At 41.5% G+C, this 27,627-nt stretch overlaps 1 protein-coding gene across 1 annotated transcript in view; it reads left to right on the top strand.

Annotated features, from left to right (window-relative positions):
• LOC104542478 (CUGBP Elav-like family member 2) overlaps positions 1-27,627 on the top strand; it is a gene marked incomplete at its 3' end in the record, with an annotated part of 60,076 nt that overhangs the window by 180 nt on the left and 32,269 nt on the right. Inside the window, exons 2-5 of the mRNA XM_010186809.1 lie at positions 9,041-9,175; positions 19,610-19,689; positions 24,608-24,766; positions 26,189-26,252. Coding sequence (XP_010185111.1) covers positions 9,041-9,175; positions 19,610-19,689; positions 24,608-24,766; positions 26,189-26,252 — 438 coding nt within the window. The remainder of the gene's footprint in view (positions 1-9,040; positions 9,176-19,609; positions 19,690-24,607; positions 24,767-26,188; positions 26,253-27,627) is intronic.

The following is a 27,627-nucleotide window of genomic DNA, read 5'->3' as shown; positions in this document are numbered from 1 at the left end:
CTACACCTGACACGTAGGGGAAGGTGTTGTCCTGCTCTGTGCTCCCACTTATGCTCTGCTTTAAAGAAGGGAGGAAACATTCTGAATAACGGTCTTCCTTGGACCCGCTGTATGTCACGGCCTCCCTCACTGCATACGTCTTTCCCTTGTGTTCTCCTGGCAGCAGGGTGATGCAGGGGCACCTGGTATTGAGAATATGGAGATGAGTTTTTAATGGTGAAAATAAAAAAGAAAAGAAACAAAACCATTCCTGTGTTAACAAACCATGTAAACAACTGATGGGCCTTAAATGTTTGCCTACGCTTCCTTTTTATAGAACGATACTGTTCTGAATCTGAGCCAAATTTAGGTTTTAATCATATGCTTGGTTCTGAACTGGGAAACCCACATTGCAGCTCTCTGTATACTTACTCCTCTCAACGATTGTAAAAGGAACGCTATAATGACAGTAATATCCATTCAGAATACGAGGGTACTGCCTAAGTGGATGTATATGACATGCAAAATAGACGGCATGCTAAATCTATTAAGCATGCCAGGTTTATATATTCAAGGAAATAAGATAATCGGATGGTAACGCGACCTGGCTGTGTGTGATTCTTTAAAAATATAGACATGTGTATATTTTGCCCCTTGATTTGTTCCTGTAATTTTCTAAAATACATGTTAAAGATATCATCTGCCTTCTTAGATTGCAAGAGCTTCATTTTCCCATAAGGCCCACGTAATCAGAGCTGGTTCCTCCAACAGGCATCTTTGCACCTCATTAATTAGTAATCAGGGCAGAAGCCGTGCACTTAGAGATCTGCATACCTGCAAATGTAAATTATGATTGGGCTCTAAATCTCTCCGCAAGGCTTTTTTAAGGCTTCTTTTTTGCTAATTGTGGTGCATCCCATTTTCAGGCTTCTCCAAGGATTTTAAAGTTTGGAAGGAAACTAAAACTTCACATTATGCTTGCTTTCCTATTCTGAGAACTTTCAAAACAAAAGTAGCCACAAGCACAGGAAATTTGAGCCATCACCCATTTGTAAGGGAGCGGTGCTCTCTCTCTTGAGCTGAGTTTTAGCCGTGATTTTTTTGCTTTCTTTAATGCTCAGAAGAAAGTCCAAGGCACCTGCATGGGCAGAAGGACCAAACTTTTCAATCACCACTTCAGTCAAGGAGAATTTTGGTGCTGGAATTCAAACTTCACACCCTAGTATTTATTGTGCTTGCAGTGGGTGAAATTCTCCCTTAGGCTCAGCAACATTGGCCTGGACCTTTTAAACTAAATGGAGCCTCTATGGGTTCTTCTTTCAAAGATAAATTTGACCTGAACCTTCTTGGCAAAATAGAAACTTAAGAGGCAATGGGCCAAAATAGGCTCCCAATGAGTTATTTGTCCATTGCCTGAAGTGTTTCTTCCTAGAGGATGCTGAGCATATTGGCAAAGTGCTGTGGGGAATTGTGCAAATTCTGTCTTGCTCTGCAAATAGTACTGCTTGGAAAGCGGGGTGGGTTTGTTCCTTGCTGCTGCTGTTAGACCACAGTTATCCACACGATGCTCCTGCCTGCACTGTGGAAATACTCTTCTCGTTTTCTTGTACCTATCCCTAGCATGGAAATCATGAGAGAGTGGATTATTTTTTTTCCCGCTTTTTTTTTTCTTGCCTTTTTTGTATTTTGGGGAAAACACATTGACAGATCAGAGGTTGCAATTGTCAAATTATATAGCTTTTTAAATTTAGATTCCTAGGGCTGTAGGAAATTTTGGTAGGCGTGTTCTGGGGGTGGTGAACTCTTCTGTTCTCATGACTGGGGAAACAGAAGGCAAACTGATACCATGATGATGGTAGCAATGGTAAAACTCCTTGGAAAGATGGGGTGTAGGCATGGGATCCACGGAGGAGGCGAGAGTTTGCAAGCAGCTTGGAGACCCAAAAGAGAAATGACAGCAGCATGAGGGATGCAGAGGCCTGTTTGGCACGTGTTTCCCATACGCTTCAGGCAATCCATCTGAGGAGGTACGTTATCTGTGCCAACAGCAAATTGTAAACTATACCTCTTCAAGCAGACTGGTAAGTTCAAAGGGGAAAAGAAAGCAAGCATGCCAAGGCATCTTGGTTTTCATGGTCCATGGCATCTGAGCTTTTGACAAATGCTTGAAACCCTTTGATCTCTGAGTAATGTGAGGACCCTGCTATGTTTCATAGGTGAAGTGGTGTTTCTCAAATTTCAAAGAGGTTGAAGAAATTCTTTTGGTCAAAATTTCCAGATAGCTTGTGGAAAGATGTGTAGGAGAGGTTGAACACTCATTAGAATTCTTCTGAGCTTGCACATGTTGACGAAGGCTTGAGAGATCTGTTCAAGTTCCATGGGGAGGAAGGAGAGGTCCACTCCTTCATCTTACAGATATTTTCGGAGTATTTGCTCTGTGATGAGGTGCTCTCTCTCCATCCTGAGTCCCTTGCAAAAAGGTTTGAATGACCATCCAAGGCCAGGAGTACCAGGATGAAACACTCCTCCTTCTCCATCACTGTCTTTAGATGGACGCATCGCTGCAGAAACCCGTCCCTTAGCAGAAAAGGCCAAGCTCAACTCATGGCAACTGGGAGATGGATGAGGTAGAAGCACCACTTACACACATATGACTACGTGCCTGGGCACTTCTGCAGGATTAGGACTTTATTAGCAACCTGAAGATCTCTTTTCTTCTGGGTAGGAACTAGGTGGCTGATAGATCGATGCAATTCTCTCCATTCCTTCTCTGCGTACAATATCTCATGTCTCTGAGTCATCTCTGCCCCTACAGAGGAAGCAAAACTTAATTTCTTCCACCAAGCTTTTAGCAGCTGGAGTTGAAGAGGAAAGACTTGCCTTTAGATCTAATTAATTTGTCTACCTGGGAGGATTCTGAAATGACTTTTATTGTTGAGAAATGTAATATCCCTGAAAGACTTTCAGATGATGAATTCTGTAGTTTCTCCTGGTCTGATCACCCATTAGGTCTAGTCTGACCACCTTTATATTGCTAGGTGGTTATTTTAACCTATCTACAAAGTTTTGGTTAAGGATTACCTGACAGAAAAGCATGGTTTCAGGACTTTGAAGGCTCCACCATCGCTAGATTCATCTCCACTGTTGATCACTCACAGTATTTGTCCATTTATTTTCTCTTTTTCAACCAAAGGGGGTTCCTGCACTCTGATGCCTAAAAGCTCATAAGCACGTGCTTAACTCTAAGTTGTCCGTGGCCTTTGACATGCTGCAATTTAGCAAATACTTAGATGTGTTTTGGATCAGGATTTGAATCTGCTTCAGGGAAAAAACCAAAATCCTCTGTTTTTTAAAAAAATGGATGTAGCTGCACGATCTCATAATTTATTTTTATTTATTTTATTTTTGAAAAACTTGAAAAAAATAATTTTTAAATTCTAAGTGGCACAACTTTGCCCATTTGGAGGGAGTAATTAAGTGCCATATGTTAGCACTAACACATAGAAAAGTTGATAATTAATGCAGGCAGCTCCAGATCCAGGTGTGACTTTGACAGATTGTATGCAAGGGTTTTTCACAGGCTTACAAATAGGAATAAAAAGTCTGGTTTCGCCCCTTCCCTTCTGGATGAAAAGAAATGGGAAAAAAAACCATTTATACATAATTAACTATTTCTTGATTTGCTCAAAAGAGAAGGCAACTTGTGCATGGGAAATACACCCTTTAACTGACTGGACTCCTTAAAAATGTGTAATGAAGGGATATAATGTTGATTTTTCCGAACAGACTTTTTGGGGTTTTGAAGAGAGAAAAGGAAAGTCTGTTGACTCTTCAGGGAGATTTCCCATTATTATTACAAGGTTTAGTTCTTTTGTAGCGTACAGAAAATAATCTCTACTCCTTTATTCTCCTGGGTTAGCACAAGCGATCTAGTACAGCCTGCAAGAAATGCTCATTACTGAAGCAAATTGAGTAAAGCTAAAAATTTAGACCCTTCAGGATGTTATTCTGCAAGTTATGCTGCCAGAAAGTGGGAGGCTCGGTTTGAAAAAAGCTTCCCCAGCAGAGGCAGACTTCGTCTCAGATAACCTTTGATGGCTAACACAGAGCTCTGGATCCAAACACGATACCTAGGCACCCATGCTAGTGACTGCAGAGCTGGTCTGGATGGAGTAAAGAGAACTCATCTCATTTGGAAACAGGTTTCTGCACCTCATCACACAGGCCTCCTGCATTTGTCCAAGAGATTCCCACCTCAAATCCAGCAGGCTTAGCACTAGATAACGTCCACTAAGTGGCCTGACAGCATAGCTAACCCACGTTTGTAATACATTTGGATGGATTAGAGGTCAACCTCATAATTAGTTAATCAAGATACTGTGCAGTTTCACACCTTCCTTCACAGAATCACAGCATGGTAGTGGTTGGAAGGGACCTCTGAAGACCATCCAGTCCAACCCCTGCCAGAGCAGCATCACCCAGAGAAGATCACACAGGAACACAACCAGGCAGGTTTTGCATGTCTCCAGAGAAGGAGACTCCACAACCTCTCTGGGCAGCCTGGTCCAGTGCTCTGGTAACCTCACAGTAAAGAAGATTTTCCATATGTTTAAGCTGAACCTCCTGTGTTCCAGTTAGTGACCATTGCCTCTTGGGCACAACCAAGAAGAGTCTGGTCCCACCCTCCTGACACACACCCTTTAGATATTTATAAGCATTGATGAGAACTCCCCCTCAGTCTCCTTTCCAGGCTAAACAGACCCAGCTCTCTCAGCCTTTCCTCGTATGGGAGATGCTCTGGTCCCCTCAGCATCTCAGCGGCTCTGCGCTGGACCTTCTCCAGTAATTCCTTGTCCTTGAACTGGGAATCCCAGAATTGGAATCAGTATTCCAGATATGGCCTCACCAGGGTAGAGTAGTGGGGGTATAACGTCCCTCGACCTACTGACCATGCTCTTCTTAATGCACCCCTTCATGTTACTGTTCATGTAACTAGAACTCCAGGCCTTGTTCACTGTGACCTTCTGGCTGCTTCTGCTCCATCAATGCAGGGTTCTCAGCCACCTCATCCTACTAACTGCTTTCGAATGGTTGTATCTACGTCATTCCCCCAGAGTAGTGCAAAACAACCAGAAAGTACAACTAGGCCGATTAGCAAAGTTCAGAAATAATTATATCAAACACTCACCAATAAAATTTTCATTAGTTTTCTGGATTTTGAATTATTGAAACCTTCTCCTGGTGTGGGAGAGAGAATTATCAAGCAGCAGTGAAATACTTGTGAGATATGTGCACACAGGTGCTGACCCTTGTGCCCTGTTATCCTTCCCCCACAACCTTCCCCTTTGCCTGCTCTCATTGCCCAAAGCACTCACAGCTCCTGAGCTTTGTCCAGTCCCTCAGAGCTCATTTATTTGTCCTGTCCATGCAGCTGGAGCTCAGGACACCGATGTGCTATCACGATGACCAAGTTTTGGGAGCTGGCTGGAAGGTAACAGCCCAATCTGCTGTCAATAGGGAGGGAGACACTCCCATGAAATAAGGCATCTCATCCTGCTGATCTCTTGGCACCAGCAGCAGCCAGTTGATAACATTTTAGCTGAGACTAAAACTGGACACCTCAACTGTAGATAACTGAAGTTAAGCAAGATGATTTTAGATTGCCTTCCTTTCTCCAACCAGCAGGTAGCGGATTTCCAGATCTCAACCCTTTGTCAGGTCATGCGTATTTAACGTTGGGCTCCTCATTTTACGGTCGATGGGAACAACCCAACACACACGAGCAAATCAGCAAGCTTGCCTGCTCCAAAGGGAAGTTTGCTCACCTCCAAATACGTTTGACGCATACTTCTTTGACCCATACTCATTCTCTATTTGATTCTCAAACCATGCCTGCATGGCAGGTGAGAATTCATTTTAGAAAGAAAGGAGAGAAGTTGCTGACCAAAACTGCAGAAACAAGTGCAGACAGCCAATCTTAGGGAGGTGAAAAAGCATTCCTTTCTCTGCGTGAGAATACATCGTTAAAAGCTCTTTCAGACTAATAATATCAGATGTTCTATCAGATGGAGTGAAAACATGTCATTTTGATCCTGACGATTGTCCCTTTAAATGTTATTTTATGCTGGGCCCTCAGCCAAAAAAAGAATAGCAATTTTCTTAAGCTTCAACACTGATCAGCACGTCCTAATAGCACTGGATGCAGAGCACGTCATCATATCAATATGTTTTCTGTACTCTGAGCATTCTTCGTGAAATCTGCATTTTTAAGATGTACAGTACATGGGAGCTGGATGTTTAATTTACTATAAAATCACCCTCAAGCTGAAAACCTGCAAATCATGTTAGTTAAATGGCATATTTATAGGTTTGCTAGTGAAACTGAAGGCGGCCGGTGGGGAGTTTGTCGTCTGCTGCTGTTTGGAAAATTAAAACAAAGCCTTCCTGTCTGCATCTTGTTTCTTTTGCATCTCCAACTGAATCTCTTTGGTTTGAGTCTTTGTTCTTGCACCTAAGCAGGAACCAAGGGACCTCCTTTGGGATGGTGTGGCAGGCATTTGTCCAACTCAGCCAGCAGCTATTTATAAGAGAGGGTCAGGATCTGGTCAGCCTTAGGGTAAAGCTGCACACTCTATTTCCAGTCTAAAATCAACTCAAATTTAAACGGGCTGATACTAGCTACCGCACAGGCAGCAGTTAAGAGGTTCGTAACACAGAGCAGAAGGCAGTGCTTGGACCTTGGTTTCTGCACCCTGGCCACAGTGTGTGACTGTTGTTGAGGGGACAGGCTGCCCAGGGCCCTTCCTCAAAGAGGTTACTCAAGGCTATATAGGAACTGTGAGCAGCCAAGTTTCTACCAGCAAAAGTGACTACCTCAGCTCTCCTTGTGGCTGTGAGCAAGGCAATTCAGTTTTACCATCTTTAAAATAGTTATTAGCAGCAGGAAGGCCAATTCTATATTGTGAATCAGATGTAAAGTTTCATTGTAAGACGTAAATGTGTATTCAAACTGGACGAGGGTAGAGTTAGACTAGATATAAGGAAGAAATTCTTTACTGTGAGGGTGATGAGACACTGGCCCAGGTTGCCCAGAGAAGCTGTGGATGCCCCCTCCCTGGCAGTGTTCAAGGCCAGGTTGGACGGGGCTTTGAGCAGCCTGGTCTGGTGGGAGGTGTCCCTGCCCATGGCAGGGGTTGGACTGGATGAGCTTTAAGGTCCCTTCCAACCCAAACCATTCTGTGATGTATGACATGCATACATACATGTAAATATGTATGTGTATATCATAGAATCACAGAATCATGTCTATGTTTAGAAATCCTAACTTGCAGGTCTTGTTTGCCATTAGGGAAATCTCACATATTCAGCTCCTGATCTGTATGTAACTGGCTCATCCCATGCATTTGTTAACCCTTTCTGGAGGGTTAACCCGCATGTGGAACCTCAATATAAAGTGTGAGTGAAAATGTTGAGTCTCGAGGAGTCTCTGCTGAGGAGAACTTCTCCTGGCTGTTAAATTCACAGCAGTTTTCTTGCAGGTTTGTAGAGTGATCAGCTGGGATTGTAGAGGCTGGTCTCTGTTTTGGATTCTGAAAAATGCACAGTCTTGGTACTTGCTTGTATAAAAGCTACAAATACTTCCTAAAGTCAGCGATTCTAAGGAAAAAAATACTTCAAACACCTCTCATGATCAATAAACATGAACCTCTTCTTTTTATTGTTGAAATTATTAAATGCATTTAAAGTGTAACACAAATAAAATCCTGTGAAAATAGACACAGCTTCTTCTTCCTCAGCTGCAATTTATTCCATTTGCCAAACTCGTGCTAATACAGGAGAGAGAGTTGGGGAGCAAGGGAAGATTCATTATTTTTTTTTTGTAAGCCCAGAAATGAAAATACTTCATTACAAAAATAATTTGCACAATAATAGAAATAAGTAAGTGCACTGCAGACTCTCTGGAGTAAAGCTTTCCTCCTCTCTGTGCTTCCCCGCAAACTCTGACAGTCTGCTCATTAACAGTGAATTGGATTTACATGCCATTTCAAGAGAGGAAGAAAGCACTGGTGTATCTACTGTATAATCAGCACTTAGATTTTTTGGTTTAATATAGATGGGAGGGTGCGTTAACATTTTCAAGGCCTTCCAGGGTGAATTAAGTTTTGATGACCTATTTCATTTTATGACAAGAGTCCGCAGCTTTAGACCGGTAAATTTGAGTTTGATTAGGGTTTGGCTGTGTGCGTCCTGCTGCAGCAATGTAGCTTTTGCTGATTTTGGTGACAGTGCAGACAGGAAACACTCTATCAATAATTCAGGTAAAGCACCTTTTTGGTTTTTTACTTTTTTTTTGCAAACTCAGCATCATTATGAATCAAAGGGTTTGGCTGTGGGAAAGCATAGGCAGCCTCTTGTTAAGTGATGCCCTGGAATGTGCCTCGTGTCCTCCTGGAGGGGGACTGGGGCAATATGGGAAAAGAAGCAGGAAAATTGAATGCATTCTTTTTCCAGAGCGGTCGTTACACATCTGCCTTTCAAGTGCCATGCATTAAGGTGGCTGCAATTGAAAGCTCAGATCAGAGCTGCTACCTCAAAACATTTCTCAGGAATATTTATCATTAGCTCATATCATTACGTGCACAATCCCTTCTTTGCCCTCGCCCCTGTCATGATTTCTTTCATACAGGAGGGAGGTGAGGGAATTTATCCGAATTAAAATCTATGCAAAGATATCTTTAAAAGTGTCTCTAACGGAGGATGCTTTTCTCTTAGAAGCCGTGATGGGGAGGTATATACAGAATGACTAAGGCAGCCAATTAATATGTTATACAAACAGCGAGCATCACTAGAAAAAAGAGAGAGAGAAAGAAAAATGAGAGATTTGGGGTGGAGGAGGAAGGGGGGAAGGGAGGTTGTAAGTATAAAGTGTTTGCCTTAGGACTTGTCTTCAGTTACAGAGCCAGACTCACATGACTGGAGCTTGGTTTGATGTGGTAATGAAGCATTGATCACAGGAAAAAGATGAAATGGCCTTTGCTCATTCATTATTTTTATCTTCTAGCTGTGGAAGACAGAAAATTGTTCATAGGAATGGTTTCGAAGAAGTGTAATGAGAATGATATCAGGGTGATGTTTTCTCCGTTCGGCCAGATAGAAGAATGCCGAATCCTTCGGGGACCGGACGGGCTGAGCAGAGGTGAGTGTGCAGTCTGTAAAGTCTCTTTCCTTAAGTGCTAATTGGGAGCCTAATGTCACAGCCAGGGTAGGCATAGCCGCTGTCTGCAGCGAGAGGTTACGCTGTAATGTGTCCCACGTGATGGAGGTATCCACATGAACTTTTCACAGTGACTGAAATTATCACCTTTTATTTCCCGTGTCAGAAGGGTCTCGCTGCCAACATATTAACTTGTGTTATCGCCCTGTTTGTCAGCTGGAAAGGTTCCTTCGCACCCTGAGAAAACACCCTCAGTTTTCTGCTCTCACAAAATCAAAGAGCGGTCCCTGACCCCTTTCTGCTTTGTAGCGTAAGACCAAAAAAAAGAAAAAGGACTGTAAATGACTGCGTGAAGGCATAGAGAGTCACGGCAACTGGCCCATGTTGGAGCACCGTGTCCTCCACTCCTGTGTTTTCTGTAACTATATGCAAAACATAGGTCTGCTGTAACTCAGAAACAAAGAGTGAACCTGAGAGCTTTACCTGGACAAAACTTTGTCAAAAGAGCTTTTAAAGTTTGTGCCTCTATCACAACCCAAAAAACGGGGCAGAGGTGCTAAGCAGCACCACTGAGAGCAGTCAAGTGACTGACCAGAAATTTGGAAATGAGGTGCAGCACAAACATCAATAGCTGGTGATTCCTTTTGAGTGCAAAAGTGCCTTTTGGGGACAGGCCCTCTGAAAACATACTGAAAAGAAAAATAAATGTGTACTGGTGACCCAGGCTGCATATTAACTCCATGGTATATGGACCTGAAATTATTCTTGAAGCGGGAACCTTCTCAAAAAGTCAGTGCCAGGTGGTGCTGAGTGGAAAAGAAAATAGTGATAGTCCTGTCTGTCAGTGGGGAAGGATGCTGTGGTACCAGCCATGGCCATTTAACGGCACAGGGAGTAAAGTAATTCTAAGTGTGGAGCTGTGGAAACATTCCTTCTGTTTCTATAGAAAAAAAAAATACATAGAAAGCACAGTTTATGCATTTTATTACATTTTCAAAAGGCACAGAAAAAAGAATAGTACCCATTTTGCATAGAGATACAGATCTAGATACTTTTCTTTACTTTTGGAGCTACTTGTTTCCAGTAGGCTACAGGATCTGCAGTATTTTGTGCAACAATTTGTGCATGGGGGTTTTTGTTTTGTGTGCAACCCAGCCTCTTTAAAATGCCTATAAATTTCAGCAGGGGAAGTTGCAAGTATTCCTATATTTCATGCCACTGCTTGGAAGCACTTACTATACTACTTCTGAATAATAAGGACTTGTTGAAAAGACACTGGCAATAAATAGGGAGCACCAAGAAAATTAAGCACTTACATTTATGTGTGCTTAGTCTATGGTCCCAAAACTATTGGGGCTAGGATGCAGCAGTCCTTTCAGACAAGGAGAGCCTCAGGATCATGGGGTTTGCCTTGGGGAAGGCAAGAGGAAAGGTCTGAGGATGGTTCCTGTAGGTCAGTAATGAATGTTAATTGATGGAGTCAAGGGCTGTCATCTGTCTAGACCCAACATGAAGGCAGAACAAATAGTTCTGATTTTCACCGCTGTCATTTTGTAGTAGCACAGGGAAGGGGTGATGGAAATCACAAGTGGGAAAGGAGCTACGTAACTGCTGAAATAACAAGATCTGAGCATCAGATGTTTTGAGCCCTAAAGAAGATTCCATTGACTCCTCAGCATCACCCAACAAGGAGATGGATCTTTCCTGGGATCCATAGAAATCCCACTGCATACTTGCTTTTCTTCAACAGACATTGGGCATAGTATGAGCATAGAAAAGCTAATTATGAAATCACACAGGGTAAGTGGTAGGTTTTTTCCTGCCATAAATAGAAATCTCACGATAATCGGAAGCTGAGATCATTTTGAGCCATCTCACCAGCCTACAGGCAGGGCAGTGTCAGCTGCCGGCCAGCAGAGCTGGAGCCTGAAGATCTCAGTCCAGGTAGGTCACACACCAGTAATCATAGCAGAGCTGTATCCTCTCTGCCACTCGGGTGCATTTCGGTCACAATCTCGGCTGATACTCTATCATGCCCTCATGCATCATGCCTTGTTAAACTTGAATTGCTTTCTGCACACCCATGTTCACACTTGAAAATGAGTTCAGCTGTGCCATCCAGGTTTGCAGGCAGATGTTTATCAGCTTCACAAAACCACCACTCTGTGAGAGAAGGCCAAGTGTGGGGTAAATGGTTGGTATTGCAGTCAAAATGAAAAGTGCTAAGGGAGGTTTGCAGTGGAGGGAGCTTGGCTGAAAAAGCACAGGGTGAAAAGCAGCTTCACTAAAGCAAGAGGGAGAATTTATATAGTTAAATCTTTGTAAAAAATTCCAATACTTAAGTTTTAATTTATGTTGCCACTTCCAAGATGCAAGTTCCCTTTGCCACAAACACTATTTGTTTTCCCAGCACCCGTCCGGATGTGCTTCCCTCCCAGACACAGAGGGGTGAATGAAAAATAGTCGCTGTCGTAGGAAAACACTGTCCTCACCATGCCAGAGCCTTCGGGAACTCACAGTGCTCACAGCAGTGAGATGGAAATATGGTCCAATAAACTCTGTTTGGCAGCTCTTTTCAATTGCATAACAAGTGCACATCATGGTGTCTCAGAAAAAAGAGCTTGAAAATTATATTCATTGGTATTTATGCCAACTCTTGAGCTTTGCTGGAGGATTCAGGCAAATAATCTTTATGACCAGCAGATAGTTGCAAGGAATAGCTCCAAGTTACACTGCTCAGTAGAACAGTTTTAGGTTTTGCTGCTTTATTTTTTTCTTACTAAAGAGTAAAAAGCTTTCAGTTGACTTTTAGGCCACATCTACACCACAACAGCAGCCTTACCGCTAGTGCGGTAGCCGTCTGTTGTCAGCCCATAGGTGGGATGTGGGGTTGTAGAGTGCCACATGGCTCCAGCAGCAAGGAGAGATCCCGTCCTGTGGCGTCAAGGGAAAATGTAACACTCTGTGATGAGTGTGATATAAGTGCTAAGATAAGTGAGAGGGAGAGAGAGATCGAACAGGTTATTTCTATTGTAGTTTCTAGCCCAGCGTTGACAGAACTTTATTAAAGTCACACCCATTGCTGTCAGTACTGGTAATGGACCATCAGCATTTCCACTCCAAATTCCTATTGTCAGCTGTTTGAAATTCATCAGTAAAATGAGGCTAAAATAATGATACAGAGCTCCAGCGGTGGAGCAGTGTATTTTAAAGAAACTGAGATTTCTGTCCTTTAGTAATTTTTCCCCCCATTGTTGTTAGCTCCTGCATCTAAGAAATAATGGTTGGTTGTACTTGTAACTTGTTATATTCCAGCCAGCTACCAGAAATGGGCAGCACCCAAAAGGCATTGCCTTGCAAACGCTCTGGGATAGCTCCTGTGAAATTTGTTGGCTGGCAGAGAGTAATTCCTAGCTGTGAAAAGTATTAAAAAATAAAAATGCCCTGTTGGTTGTAGAGATAAAGAAACCAGGGACTCAGCAGACACGGAGGCTGGCCTTCGCTTTAGCGGGGTTATGGGACTATCTAAAGAAGCTTGCCCGTACCATATTCATTATTCAAAGAGAAGGATTCAGCCTGCAGGGTTGTTTAATCCAGCACTTTTTTCTGAAGAGCTAAGTATGCTTTACAGAAATTCATGATTGTGATATCATGTGCTAAGCTTCATTATCATGAAAAAGCAGAAGTGAACCACCTCAGATGATTAAGATTTTTAAATCACTTATTGTAAACGGCTTAAGGAAACTTTCGGACCTCCTGACTTCTAGCGCTATGTAATGTCTACATGGCCACTGATACCAACACAGACAGCCGTGCAGTGATAGCTGGAGTGAGCGAAAATAGCCAGAAATCCCCAAATCTGATTTGTAGCTGTGCAGCTGATGTGCTGTATTGACCGTAGGCGAGTTGGTCTCTCATCATCTCTCTGTTATCCCATTCCTTAAAATAAGGATAGCGATGCTCCTCTACCTTTGTAATGTGCTTTTTTTTAGACCAGTGGATCAATATCTCAGTATCACTCGAGGAATTATTACCATCTGTAATGATGATAAAAAAAATCCTCTTATCCTTATCACAGGAGCACCACACAGCAAATTATTCTGCTGTATCGCTAAGTGCAGATTTATATAACAGATACCAGAAAGAAGTCAACTGGGTTAATAGCATGCACTGCAAAAACCTGCTAATAACATGTACAGATAGTTGGATATACCATGAAAATTGTGGAAAAGCTCCAAGTGCATATTCCTACATCTTCTAGGCTCCTAATTGGGTATGGGTTTTTAACAAAACATCGCCAGGCACATGGGACAAGTGAGCATTTCTGCAGACGTTGATCACAGGAATTTTTTTTCTTCTTTGCTTTAAGAGCAGGTTAGAAATGGCATGGAGAGTTAAACCACGGTCAGGAAATTTAATTTAATGAAAATCTATTCCTAACTTTCAAATTCAGAGGGTTTGGTGATGATTTAGTAAAAGAAAAATAGTATTTGCATCATAATTGCCATGAAGGGTAGGTGAGGAGGTTTTATGTCTGTTTGTTTTTCCTTCTGGATCTTTACTTCCCCTTTCTGAGCTAAAGTAACGTGAAGCACCAGCCATGGGACCAGCCTGGACTAGGGCCACCTTCTGACTTGTGTGTCGGGAGGGCAGCACAAGTGCTGTATTTTTAATTGCTCTTCAGAAGCACCTCCATGCCTTGTTTCTTTTAGTGTAGTGTGGTAACGTTTCTATTTCCTCCAATCATTATGTCACATTTAATTTTCCTTTTCCCTTGCTGAAACTCATTTGAAGCTGGGAAGGAACAAACACATCCAAGTGACCAATGACTCTGCTGGCCTTCAGCCAGTAACGCTGCGTCTCAGATCTTCATCACTGCATCTTCGCAGCAATCCCTCCTCAGAGAGAAGTCAGAAATGAAGTCATTTACAAGAGTTTTTATTTGAAGAAGAGGTTTGCTTCTGGTTTTCTGTAAATACCAGTTACTGAAGCCTGTACTTTGTAGGGTGGCTTTTTGTCTCTCCAATTAGAAACGCTTTGAGGGAACCATGAACTTCAGGAAATCTAAAATCTAGAGTCTGTCATCTGGTCGATAGTCAAGAGAAGTCAGTGAAGCCACGGAGATGAGGCAAGTTGGCAGGAAGTGCCTCTTGCCACCTTTATGTGCCTGATATGGATAAACTAAGGAGCTTCACTGTGACTTTGTCCACGCTTTACTTCGGGCTGGGTTGTTGGACCTGGTCTGAGACCCACCATTGTGTGTCTTAAGCAATACTTAATGACCAAATGTCTGTGCAATAAACTGATGTCTTAATTTGGAGCTGAAATGTATTTTAAGCCCCTTTTTTACACAGATTTTTGTGTAATTTCTTCATTAGAAGGCCGTTTTCCAGGCTGGCCCTTCCTTCAGACAGTGCTATATTAGCACAGCGTAGAAAAGGGAAAGTATTTTAACACGACTAGAGCTTATTTTTATCATGCTTCAATTTCCACAGTTTTTTATTTGAGTCTTATCTTTTCCTTAAATAGAAGCTTTCATCTCAGAGGATCCCAAATACTTCTTGCAGGAGCATTTTGGCAGCTTTTCACTATTGTTTCCTCACAGAAAGCTTGTTTATGGTGAACCAGGAAGCTGTAGTGCAACCATTACACCACAGCTACACAGCCACCATACGTAGTACAGTGACTGCTGCGATGACTTTGGAAATCCCTTGAGCCGCCTTCTGTGTCATAGGAGTCACTGTGTATATATTTTTTTTAAATTTATTACATCTGGCTTTTATTTCATCCCCAGAACTTTAAAGCCATGGTTTTTAAACTCCCATTTTTAGCTCTAGGCCTGATTCAGAATGTCTGGGTGTTTTTGCATTTCGCTTTGGCTTCATTGAGGGCTTGGGAGCTTTAAAACCTCTGGTAGACCGTGGTAGTTTTATGTGAGAGGTTTCTTGCATAGGTATGAAATCAGACCTTTTACCTTGAGGCCTGCATACTTTAAAATGTTCTACTTCACTTGCAGCTTGCTAGAATTATTGTTACGTTAGCCTGTGCATGAACTGTTGACTGAACTTTTCAAAACAGTTTATGAAAGCCTGAGATGAGAAGAACTGAGTGAAGCAGGAGCTGAAATGGGGCAGTGCTGAGCTTTTATAAATATTTCAAATTATTCAATCGCTCGAGCAGCAAGCCCTAGGTTTGGGATGGCACAGCTTGAGGAGGGAGCTTTTTGAATTTTGCAGCCTCTTCAAAATTCTTTTTCAGCCTGGGATGGGAGATAAGGACCAACCCTGTGAGTTGAGGTGTTCTCTCAGCCACGACAGCAAATATGACAATCTGCTCCAAAGTCTCCTCCATGACAGGACTGGGTGCTTGCAGGAGGGGATGACTTTGAGAAGGCTTTCCCTGGTCAATCACTGATTTGGTGTAGAGGGTGAGAAGGAAACCTTGGAGAAACAATTAAAACTCTTAGGCCTCCTTTCTCCATACCCTTTTGTTAGTGATCCCTGACGTTTTGAAACATGAGGTGATAAATAATTGCAAGGTGACTTGCAGGTTGGCCATATTTACTAAAGGGTATTTTTTTGTGTATGTGGTTAAGTAGCTGGTGGTACAAACCAAAGTCATTTCAAGGCATTAGCTATAGAAATATCCCCATCTCCATGTTTTCTCTCCCAGAGAGCTCCGCAGCTCCAGTAAGAAGGGAGTAATTGAAGTATCAGGACTCAGCATGATAGAACAGAAATAGTTTGCTTTAGCTCTTGGTTCAGAAGACCTTGGCATTACAATCAATGCAGTGTTTCATAGGAAGAGGTAAGAGGCCACGGAAATCTTTCTTGTTTCCTTGCACCACGAGGCATGAAATCTGATTAGTCTTGTCCTCTTATAATTGTGATTTACAGTCCTAGAGCTGGCAGTGCATTCCCAAAAGACCACCTTTATCCATGAGATACAGTGAATGAGAGTACACTGAAAAGGGTTTTCCCAACTCCTTGGAAACTGCAGTGGCAAGAGTACAGGAGGGTTCAGGCAGAGCTTATCTGGCTTAAACAAGTGAAATCCAGTGTGCTTCGATACTGACTTGTGTTTAAATTCTAAGTGCCCAACAAAACCATCCTACTAAAGTACATATGTACCTCATATAGAAAATTAAAGGCACTGCCATTGGCTATGGCAGAGAATACAAGCATCTCAGAAGAACAGCTTTTCTGAATACCTAAGTTATATGTGCAAGTTCAGTGATGGAGTTAAGTGGGCTGAATCCTATGACATAGGCTTAGCTCCACTCCAGTGTGGCAGTCTGGTTATGAAGGAAAAGACCCCATGTTTCACACATAATAAAATATATGGGATCCCTTGTTTCACACATAGTAAAATATATATGCACACATAATAAATATGTAAGTTTTGTGTGTGAGTGTCCAGGTTTGGTAGCTGAAAAAATAACCCTTGAGTGTGAATACATGTACCAATGTCTGGAAAGATGGTTAAATTGGCTAGCATTTAATTGGGGTGCTTGATGGTAACAACTGAAGGTCTAGGTTATCAAATGATTTAGAAATAAGGTTTTCTATTGAATTTTTACCATGGTTATTGAGGCAAATTGGGTATTTACTCTGCAAATGGCCACTGTCCATCGGTGGGAAATAGCCTGCTGACTGGAGATAACAACGGGACCTAACCTTGTAGCCTCTGGCTGGCAAACCATAATTAAAATGCAGTCCTGTCTTCTCTGTGGAGTGCTGTTTCCAAATGCTCATATTCAAGCCACATAACGTCATTCATCAGGCATTTCCCTTGCCCAGAGAACAAGTTTCTTTTAAATTGGTAGCTTACTATATGGCACTTTACAGAGATCTGCTCGGAAGGTCTTTTCACTCCATGACAAAGGCGACGGGACCCACGCAAATGAATTTGGGCTGGGGAATGAGGAGGGAGGTTTTGCGGGAGCGTTGGACGCTGAAAGTCCCCAACAGCTGAGCTTTGTGGTTAAAGAGAGAAAAAGCTTAAGGGAGAGAAGAGAGTCTGCTTTATCTTGAGAGGAGCGCAGCTTTCTTTTGCTGCTAATTCACATCTCTTGTGAGACCTGCTAATTGCAGCATCTCTCAGTAAGTTACTTACAGCAGTACTGCTGGGTAGAAATTGTGATAAATGCATAAACTGTGTCTTATTGATTTTTGTTGACATTTTACATGCTTCTTATGCATTCTAAACCTCCATTCAGTAATTGTCACTATGGCACACACTCCTGGATAATGAGAGCGAAAGAAGTGAATGAAGCGGTTTCTTGACCATTATAAACAATATTATTCAAGGCTCTGTGTGGGGTTTCTTGCCTGCCCTCCAGTATATCTCTATTGATGCTCATCCCCCATGGAATTTGCAAGACGAGAAATTAAAACACTTGGTGTTATTTCCTCTGCTAATGATAATAACAGAAATGGTTTTGAGAGAGAATACTTTGATGGTAAATTTGGGCCTCTTTAGTTTCAGTGCACAGCAGCTATATGGAATCTAGTGGAGGGACTGTAGTTTATTTACCCTTCTACTGCACATTTTGTCTAGATTGCAGAACAGAAAACTGCTTGTTACATCATTTTCTTTGACAGAAATCTGTTGCTGAATAAGAATAGTGTAGGAACATGTAGTGCGGCTAAACAGCGGTAAGACATCATCACCTGCTATGTTGCCTGAGAAGTACGTAGAGTCACAACACTGCCACGAGGTTTGGGTAAAAGAGTTCTGACTTCTGATTTTATTGTGCTCAGTCTGAGGTACCTAAGCCAGCTTAGGTTCTCTTGTATCGAGGACTTTTACATTAAAGAGAAAAAAAGACCGCATGATGCAAAAATGCATTGACTTTATTTTCATGACTAGATGTAGTGCTTTTGGGTAATGATCAGGCATTGCTTTCTCTTACTGTTGTTTGATTAAAATGTGAATACAGTCTTGACTTGATAATCTTACCAGGTACACATGGAGCAAAAAAAAGAAAAGGTATTTTATGCCTCACATTGATTTGCGTAAACCAAACAATCTGTTGCTTGTTGGATTGCAAACTGGTTTATTTTGCCCATTGGCCACAGGGGCAACAATATTGTGTTTTTGATGCCAGAATGTAGCTCTCATGCATTAGCTCTAAAATGACAATATGCTTTAGCCTCTCAGTGCTTAGATTTGCTTCATTTGGAAATCTTTTAAGTAGTAATAATAATAATGTTTTGGGGAAATTGAGTGGAACACTAAATTATTCTCTGAAACCTAAGTTCAAACTGTGCAAGGCTAAGGGAGCTGAAAATCAATGCACTTTTAAAGTCATTAGAGATCACAAGTGAAATAAGTCTGTGTTGCTTTAGCTAAGCTTTTAGTGTGCCATGGTATTATTACAAAATCAGCCTGAATCTGCATTAATTTCACAGTCTTTTTCTTTAAGATGCCCAAGGGTGCATGAGGAATAAAATGTAAATCTCAGAAGGCAATGTTTTTATTATTCGAAAGGGCAGTGAGTCATGCACTAAAAAAGTTGACCTGTACCATGCCCAGTGTAGGTACGGTTGACAGTAGTAAAAGGGTGGAAAAATAGCCCAGGCGTGAGCCTGCTGGCTTCTCATTGCAATTTAAACGGCTGAGGAGGGAGATTTTTTAGTTATTCATGCACGTAGCTTCAGAGTTGTTCAAGTTGGTGGAAGCTTTCACAGATCAAAGAATTATGCTTGTACCTAGGCCTCGGAGAGACAAAACCTGTAAAGACTTTTATTTTTAGTATGTTATTTTCTTAAATGTTGAGATTCCACCTACATTACTGAATTTTGTCTGAGTCTTTCCACACTTAGTCAAAGGGTTAACAGTGGAGTTTTTCTCATCCTTATTTGTATGGTTGTTCTTGGTGCATCACGGAAATATGTGACTTTATGGACTCCTTTAAATTCCCAGTTCAGCTGCCAGTGATGCCAGTCACTTATTCACTATGCACAATTTACCTGCACAAAAGCCATAGCAAGCAGTTGTTAATGCATGGCCTGAATAGGCTAAACTATGCAATCCAAAGACTACACAAAAGCCGTACTTCTTTCAAACCCTGTGGCTAAAATTTAAAAAAAAAAATAAATAAATAAAAAACCAGAAAAGACAAAAAAGGAGGAAAAAAAAAGAATAAATTGAAGAAAAAAAGAGCAAATTGAAGAAGAAAAAACCCTTTCTCCTCACCCATCCCCACCTAATTTTTTTTTCTTTCATCTATGGTCAGATTAGCAAGTCAGCACTGTCGATAAATAAACTAGAGAAGTTGTTTATTTTTATGTACTACTGAGAACAGTGTCGTCTTGTGGCCGTTCTCGTAGACTGTGTTGGTTTAACAAGCGTCCAACCCTTTTGTCTTGTTGTTTTTTGTCTTTCCTGCTCCCTGTCCCCTTGTTCCCACAGGCTGTGCGTTTGTCACATTTTCTACAAGGGCAATGGCACAGAATGCAATCAAAGCCATGCACCAGTCTCAGACCATGGAGGTACAGTACTGTATCATTTGCCCTTTCTTTGTTTTCTTTGTGCAAATGATTGCGAATGGTAAAGCCATGCTCTCCTGGACCAGACCAGACACATGACAATCACAGATTTAAACTTTTTACCGGCTCACTCTGCCTCTCTTGATGAAGCTGCTTTTTCTTAATGACCTGAAAGCGCACAATAAGGTTGCTGTGTGGTACCCAAACACGGCTCTCGATCCTGTTTTCAGTGGCATTCATCAGAAAACATAAAAAAAGCTGTGAATACCTCTCCTCAGTCATACTCAGAGTATATCTGATGAGTAAATTACCTTTAATTTTGTCACACACACCCCCGAAGAAAAGCCTTTGTTTCTTTTAAATAGATTTCTAAGTGTTGCGGTTTGCGCTGCTCTGAGAAAAAGCTCAGGAGATTTAACCTGGCCACGCTGAGTTACCAGTGCATGTGTTTTTCTGCAAATAGAATCTCTTTTTAAGTTAATATAATTTCTCCTTCTTCATGTAGCCAATAAAAATGCTAATGATGACAGAGCATATCGGAGTGTGGCACTTCCTGCAGAGCACTGTCGTGGCTGGCCCCTCGCAAGCAATGCACTTTATTTCCTCCCAAACCGCCTCTACGGCCTCGTATCTTATGATGATGAGCAACACAAAACTTTAAACCTGCTCAGTTAATGACTACAGAGCCGCAGGCTGACGATCCGTTCATTGGAGTGGTTATCGAATGCCACAGCTTGTCTGGCAATCTCAAAACTTTTTTCAGTCTGTGATTTTTGTCATGGTCTTTCAGAATTTTGCACAAAAAACCGCACAAGTATGAAGTCTTTACTTACTCTGGATCTTCTAGCTTATCATTGGAGCGTGCATGTTATACTGTATTATGTATACTGTATCTTCGTGTAGTGATGATTTTTCTCAGAGGTGGCATTGATGTTATGTGCACTTGTTTCTTTTTTTTTTTCTTTTTTATTTAGTTATTTCTTTTTCCACCAGGACCTTTCGATTTGATTTTCTTTTCTCAGTGATTTTCCTTTGCAATGCTCTAGTCTCCCAAAGCATGCTGGGTGCTGAACAATCATTATTGCGTCATGTCGTTGAGCTGCTTTGTGTAACGAGCCAAGGGGGAAGACCAGGGGTGGGAGGGTGGAGAGAGGAGACCAAAGAGGAGAGAAAAACCAAGCCAGTGCATGAAAATGTCACTAACTGTTTCCTGTATACTACAAGTAATGATATCGGCATTGCAAAGCTGTTGTCTTTCCAAGCATCACGTTTGAATTTGGTTGAGCTTCTTTTATAATCGATGTGTTTTCTTTTCAGTGCAATGCATTTTTAGACCCCGAGTATACAGTTTTAGATGAGAATCTGCCAATGAGATGAGAATAATTGAAATTATCTTTACTAGAAAGCTGCTGTTATACAGTCTATGCAGTCTGACAGTATATTGTGGAAAAAACTGCCACTTTGAGTCTCTGAAATAATACTCGTAATTTGTCTGCTATGCACTGCTCCATTAATGCAGATCTATATGTTTTTCTGGGTTTGATTCCAAGTAAAAATGAACTGTTTATTGGTAATACTGTGCTTTACCTATATTTTCCATGTGTTTTAATGTATTTTTCTGTCTAGCAAAATGAATTTTACTCAGCTCCACTTCAGAAGATGGTAAAATTAAAGAGATAATATCTCCCAGGCAAATTCTTCCCTTCGCCTGTTGTAAGCAGTACTCTACAAGAGGCTGCGTTTTGATGTGTTACTCCTGTTGACATTATCTCTATAGAATAGTTACTCTTGGATCAAAATACTCACCGCCTTTAGAGGCATTATCAACGAGATCCCCAAACTGGCAAGGCAATTCCAGATGTTTTGCACTTTGAACACCTGGGTCTTGGTGCCAGTTGAGCTTAGACTGAGAGTCCCTTCTTGGAGAGAAGCTGTGCAGCCTCCAGCTCCTTGAGTGAGGGACTCAATGGGGTCTGTATTTACTGTCCTGGCAACACAAATTAAAATATGAAGGCAGCAACGACTATTGGGAAGAAAATGACACTAAATGGGGTGGAGATACAAGGCCATTGAATGAGGAAGGGAGCTGCACCCTATGTCTGTGCTGGGAGCTTCCTCCTAAGATAAGTAATAGAAGAGCATAAAACACAAATCATTCTTTAAGCAAAGAAAAATTGCTTGCTTTTGCCAATAGTCATCTAGTCAAAAGTTAACTTGGGTTAGCTAGTGTTAAATCCTGACTCTCAGCCTGAAACAGTGGTCCTTGGATGCTTCTGTTGCATGGTTTTCTGCAAACAGAAGTGAACTGAGGGGACAGTAAGTAGTACACAATTGGATTTCAACCCGATTACTGCAGAAGTTCTTTCTCTGACTTTGTTATTTGCAGTTCTTTGGCACGCATCATTGAATTTTCACCAAGATGAATTTTCAAAGTGGGCTAAGAAGGAACAATGGGGATGTTAATGTCCAGATGAACACATCTCATAGCATAATGAATTATCTTCCTACCCTTCCCACCTGGCTTTCTGACCTGGTTAAATCAACTGATTTAAAAAACATAAATTGTTTTTAAAAACGTAATTGCTGCTCTAAATCTTTGCTCCTCTAGCTCATTTCTGTGGAGGTTTTTTGTTTGTTTAAGACATTCAAATGCAGCACAAGTAGAAGACACTAATTTGTTCTCATGGAGTAAATTTGATGCAACAATAACAACCCTTTTCTCATATAGAGCCACTTGCTACATATAATTTCAATCTTCAGAATGTTTGCTCTCTTGAAAATGATAAAGTGATGAAATACAGAGCAGACAGTGAAAAAGTGAATTATAGATTCATAAATTGCAGAGATATTGTTTTTATATAATTTACTGACATTTAAGCATTCATAAATTTGATGTCAGCTGTAGTGTTGAGTGCTGAGCTCTGAACTGAGAACTGAAATAGCCATATAATATTTCTTCCTTTAAAAGTCATTTCTGTTTCTTTGGAAATAGACTTGATTCTCCTGTACATCTAGGTAGAAGGCAGTACGTTCTGGTTGTTCTTAGCCCAGTGCTACCAAATCTCATATTAAACAGAAACAGCCTCCGTTTTTACTAGTGAAACCAGGAAAAAGCTCTCTCACCCCCTCCACCCCCCAGCTCCTTTTCCTTTCCTTTTTTTAAAGGGTCTTGTTTTTAATATTAGTACAAAAATCACTACAGAGAGGTAATTGTGTAACAAGCTGACTCCTTCAGAATCTTTATTTGATTGCTGGAGTGGTACATATTTCCATTCCTCCTCACTGAAACACTGAACGACATTTTTTACAATGAAACGCACAGGAAAGGAGTCGGAGGTGGAATAATAAATCACAAGCGATGATTTTCTAGGATGATTCTAAGGAACAGTATTGATGGGAGATCTCCATGCAAGAGATATTATTATTGTGGTTTATTTCATCATTTCCTCTGTTGATTGTGAATATTCTTACCATTTCTCCTGCTGTGAGGTTCTTCAGAGAAAAGGTACATGGCTGCTTTTCGTAAATAACAGAGGACAGGAACTTTTCTGAAGATGTTCACAGCGTTGTGAGCGCAGCCATGGGAGGAGTTAGGTTAAGCATAACCCCACTCCTCATCCCACGCTATACACTTTGGCTAAAGCGCTGCTGTGTTTTTTGGACTTGAGTCACCTTTCACTCCTGCCATTGTGTTCAGATTGAGCTTAGACAGGAAATTAGTATAGCAAAGCATGGCGGGTGGAGGGAAGTTATTCATTGGTTCCTGTGGAGTTGGAAAACAGCATGAAATGGATTGACAGATTTTATGACTCACAAAATGCTTGAATTAATTTGAAGAACTGAATCACTGCAGTTTATAGTTTGCTCCTTTGATATGAAAAAATGAAGACTTGAAAGGTTAAAATATGAAAACATATTTTTATATGTTTTATATGGGAAATAGAGCGAGAGCAACAGAGACATCTTTCATATTCAGATGTCTCGTTCTTTCAGTGACTTTGCCCAGGAGTACCCAACCTGAAGTCCAAGGGAAATAGCCAGCTTACCTCAAAAGTCCATCTAGTCCATGACCACCTACTTCTTCTCAAGGGTCCCTCAGCCATGGGTGAGGAGTAGGCTGCAGACCAGATCTCTAGATCTTTCTTACAGCCCTCCCTTATCAGGTAACAAGAGGCTCATAGAAGCAATAGAAGAAATGGTGGCGATCAGGAATGGTCTGCTATCCCCAGAACCAGTCAGTTTTGGTCTGCATCCTGCCCTTTGCTCACATCTCTAGAGTGCTTGTTGCAAAGCGTGCCTGGGAGCAGGCCGCGGATGGGTGAGTTGTCCTAGCAGCATCGCCCTTTGTGCTCACTTGGGACTGGAGGTCCTTGACAGGAAAAGGACCAGGGAGCTGCTGATGATGGGTGCTGAACTAATCTGTTGCTCACAGTCTATTTACGTAGGGTACACAAGCCAGCTGCACCAAGCGTGGCCGCACAGCCAGACGGTGGTGGCAGGGAGGCGTTGGCTGTGTGGTCCCTGGCAGCAGGGAGGTTGGACACCTCTCCCTTTGGCGATGCCTTGAAAACAGACTGCAGACAAAGCATCACATCCATCTCATCAGCTGTGAAGCTTAATTAAAGAGGACTGGTACACTTCACTGTCTCTGGCAGCAATTTTGATAGCTGGAAAGAAAAGAGAGCCTGAGGAAAGGTGCTTTATAAAAAGAACTGGGGAATCAATAATTCCTCCATAGCCTCTTTTCATAAGAAGCTGAAAATCTTAGTCCTTGTGGAGCTACATATGCCAGTCACAGAGAGAGGGTGAGCGATCAGATTGTGCCAATGCTGGCGGCCCTGTGGGGCATGGCTGAGCTCACGATGCACAGGTGACTCGGTGGGATTAACACTTCTGTCTTTCCCGATCTGTCTAACCACAGGGCTGCTCTTCGCCAATCGTGGTGAAGTTTGCCGATACCCAAAAGGACAAGGAGCAGCGGCGTTTGCAGCAGCAGTTGGCACAGCAGATGCAACAGCTCAATACTGCCACTTGGGGAAACCTCACCGGTCTTGGGGGACTCACACCACAGTATCTAGCTGTAAGTTCACTGCAAAGGTGGTGGCTGTATTATACTGTATTTATTTTAGAATTGTGTTAAATCACCTATAGTAAACTCTCTGCAATAAATTCCTCCAGGATACATAGCATGTCTTCTACTAGATAAAAAAACTCCCTATGTTTAGCACATGGTCTAAAAATAAATAACAAGGAATAAAATTTGAATAAACATTTCAAGATGTGTCAGTGCTGTCCAAGGCAAGCATTTAAAGCTTACTCATGCTGCAAAATAAGATTTGGTTCCATTAATTTTATTGTTCCTTTGTACATTAAGAGCCTGGGTTTTATAGGTGGAATAAAATTTAAGCTCTTCATTAGGGGAGGACAGATAGGCAGCTGAATAGTGCAGGGCCATATCTATGTGGTGCAGCCCCTAAACTAGAATGTTATGGTTCAATACACTTAATTTTCCACATTTTCATTTGGAAATGGCTTTCACTTTAATGTGTAGTGCAGTCAATGCTAAACATGCGTGGTTCATGCTACCTTGTAAAGAAAATGAAGATGGAAGGGGAAAGCCATTTGTTTCTCACAAATTTAATATGGTATTTTCCTTGGTCTATTTGTAAAATGAGAAAAAAGCATCAGCTGCTGCCCCTCTTGGAGAAATCTGAAATCCACAGCCACGTGTCCTAAGGCCTGGGTGGCCAAAGGAGTCTTCCCCGCAGCACAGCTGGGAAGGGGTCTCTGCCTTTTGTGGCTTTGGAGTTGCGAGGTCTGGTTGAGCAGCTTTTGGATAACTTGGGGAGTCCCTGATGGTTCTGCATTAGACAAATAGATGTGTCCATGTATACGTACCGTGTGTTCACAAGTGCATCATCTGTATGCATACAATGCTTTGGTATAGCAATATAATTATAAACAGCAATTTACCTTGCAATTAAAAATATATATTAGCACCCAGGTAGGCTAATTAATACTGAGGTAGGCTAAATTGTTATATACAAATGCCAGTCTAATGGGTATCTGTGTGCTTGATTCGTAAAGATAATAAAGAAAAAAACTGAATTCAAAGGGGTAGGGGAGAATGGACCGTGATTGACAGAGATGAGTTATGGTAACTACTAGACTACAGAGGGTTGTAATTAGTCACGCTATGTTGGTTTAAATAGATTTAACACCTGGTTGTTAAAAAGAATAAATTGATTAATTGTTTTAAAGCAGCAATGTTATTGAGTTTCCCTTGTGTCTCTGTGTTTCTTAATAGAGATTAGACATTAATATGGATTTACAGCATTGACTCTAGGGATGTTCACTCCAACAATAGACAGAAGCAAGAGACTATATAAACATAAAGGAAAGCATAAATAGTCCAAACGTGAAATGATAGCTCAGTTTAGTTTTATCTTCATTTGTTACATTAACGTCAGATAGATTGCTGTGTTGTGTTGTTAATTTGCAGCTCCTGCAGCAAGCAACTTCCTCCAGTAACTTGGGTGCCTTCAGCGGCATTCAGCAAATGGCCGGTAAGTTAAAACCCATTTCGTTTTGCTCCAGCTATGTTTTGTATTCTTAAGCTATTGAATTTTGTACCTCTAATAATCACATTGTCGGGGGTGGGGGGGTGTTGTGTATTAAATGTGGCAGATGTATTGGCAGGGGACAGATCGCGGTTCAACATCAATAGAAACACTTTCTCCCCTCTTTCAGAAACTGAAATTAAACCCGGTGCTCCCAGGTTGTACAAACAGTTTGTCTTGCATTAGTCACCTGCCATTTGTCCAAAGTAACCAATTGTAAATTGCAGGAGAGCTCTTAGTCCCTGCAGCCGTATCCTACCCTATGAAAAGTGTCAGTAAAAGCAACAGCAGGATTACGTTCTAATTTCCAGTGAGATTTCTGCGTCCTGAAAAATCAAATTAATGGCAGCCCTCGAACATTTTAATAATAGGTGGTGAGTAAAAATGTTCTGACCTTTTTAATGAAACCCAAGATTACAGGCCTACCTTCAGTATGAGTTTTCAGGCTCCTTTTATAATCGTGGAAAATTAACCGGGTGCCTTTTTGACTTTGGAACCCTAGTTGACAAAATTACACAACAGAAGCTTTTATGTAAAAGTGTAATCTTTAGTCTGGGGGAAAAAAAGAAAGAAAGAAAAGGGAAAAAAAATAAAATCAAAGTGTGAGCGGATTTGAAAGCCAGCGAGTTGGAGGGTTTCTTAGTAATGAGCTGTGTGCCAGTAGTAACTGATGTGTAGTGATTAGCAAAAGGTCACTCCCACTGTGTGACCTACCATGCTGATACCCTAACTTAACATGATGCTGGAGAAGGCAGCATGTGCAGTAAATCAGAGCACAGATGCACATTATGCCTGCCGCGAGAAACTGTTAAAAAGCTTTTTTTTCTTGTTAGAGGGGGGGAAAAAAAGGAAGCACAAAACCCCTAAATTGCTACATTAGTTTATTTTAATCATGAACCCACTGAATCAATGAGATACAACATTGTGCTTGCTTCATCATCACGAAACAAGGGCTAAAATATTCAGAAGTCTTTATGAGCACCATTTTCTCGCTCTTTTTTTAATCTCGGTCTTCTGCTGCTTCTGATTTTGCTTTGAATGAATCCTGAAACGCTTTAACAAGTAGAGATATACCACACCGTATAGCTGTACCCCACAGGTATTCTTTGCTCAATCGTTATATTATGCCATTATTGCAGTGACATCAGAGACTAATGTGAACCTGCTGTCTGACAATATAAATTGGCCTACAGGTGACAATATCTCTGAATTATTCCCTCTTCCTCAGACCTGCTGGCAGTGCTTGCTGGTTCTATTATGTTACACTTGCAATCTAGCATTTTTTCATCAAAAAAATGTATCTTAATATGATAAACAGAAC

The sequence above is a fragment of the Mesitornis unicolor genome, unplaced genomic scaffold (genome assembly GCF_000695765.1).
Source record: "Mesitornis unicolor isolate BGI_N332 unplaced genomic scaffold, ASM69576v1 scaffold8286, whole genome shotgun sequence".
Lineage (NCBI taxonomy): Eukaryota > Metazoa > Chordata > Aves > Mesitornithiformes > Mesitornithidae > Mesitornis > Mesitornis unicolor.
Note: the sequence above shows the minus strand (reverse complement) of the source record. Positions and strands in the feature narration are given on the sequence as shown.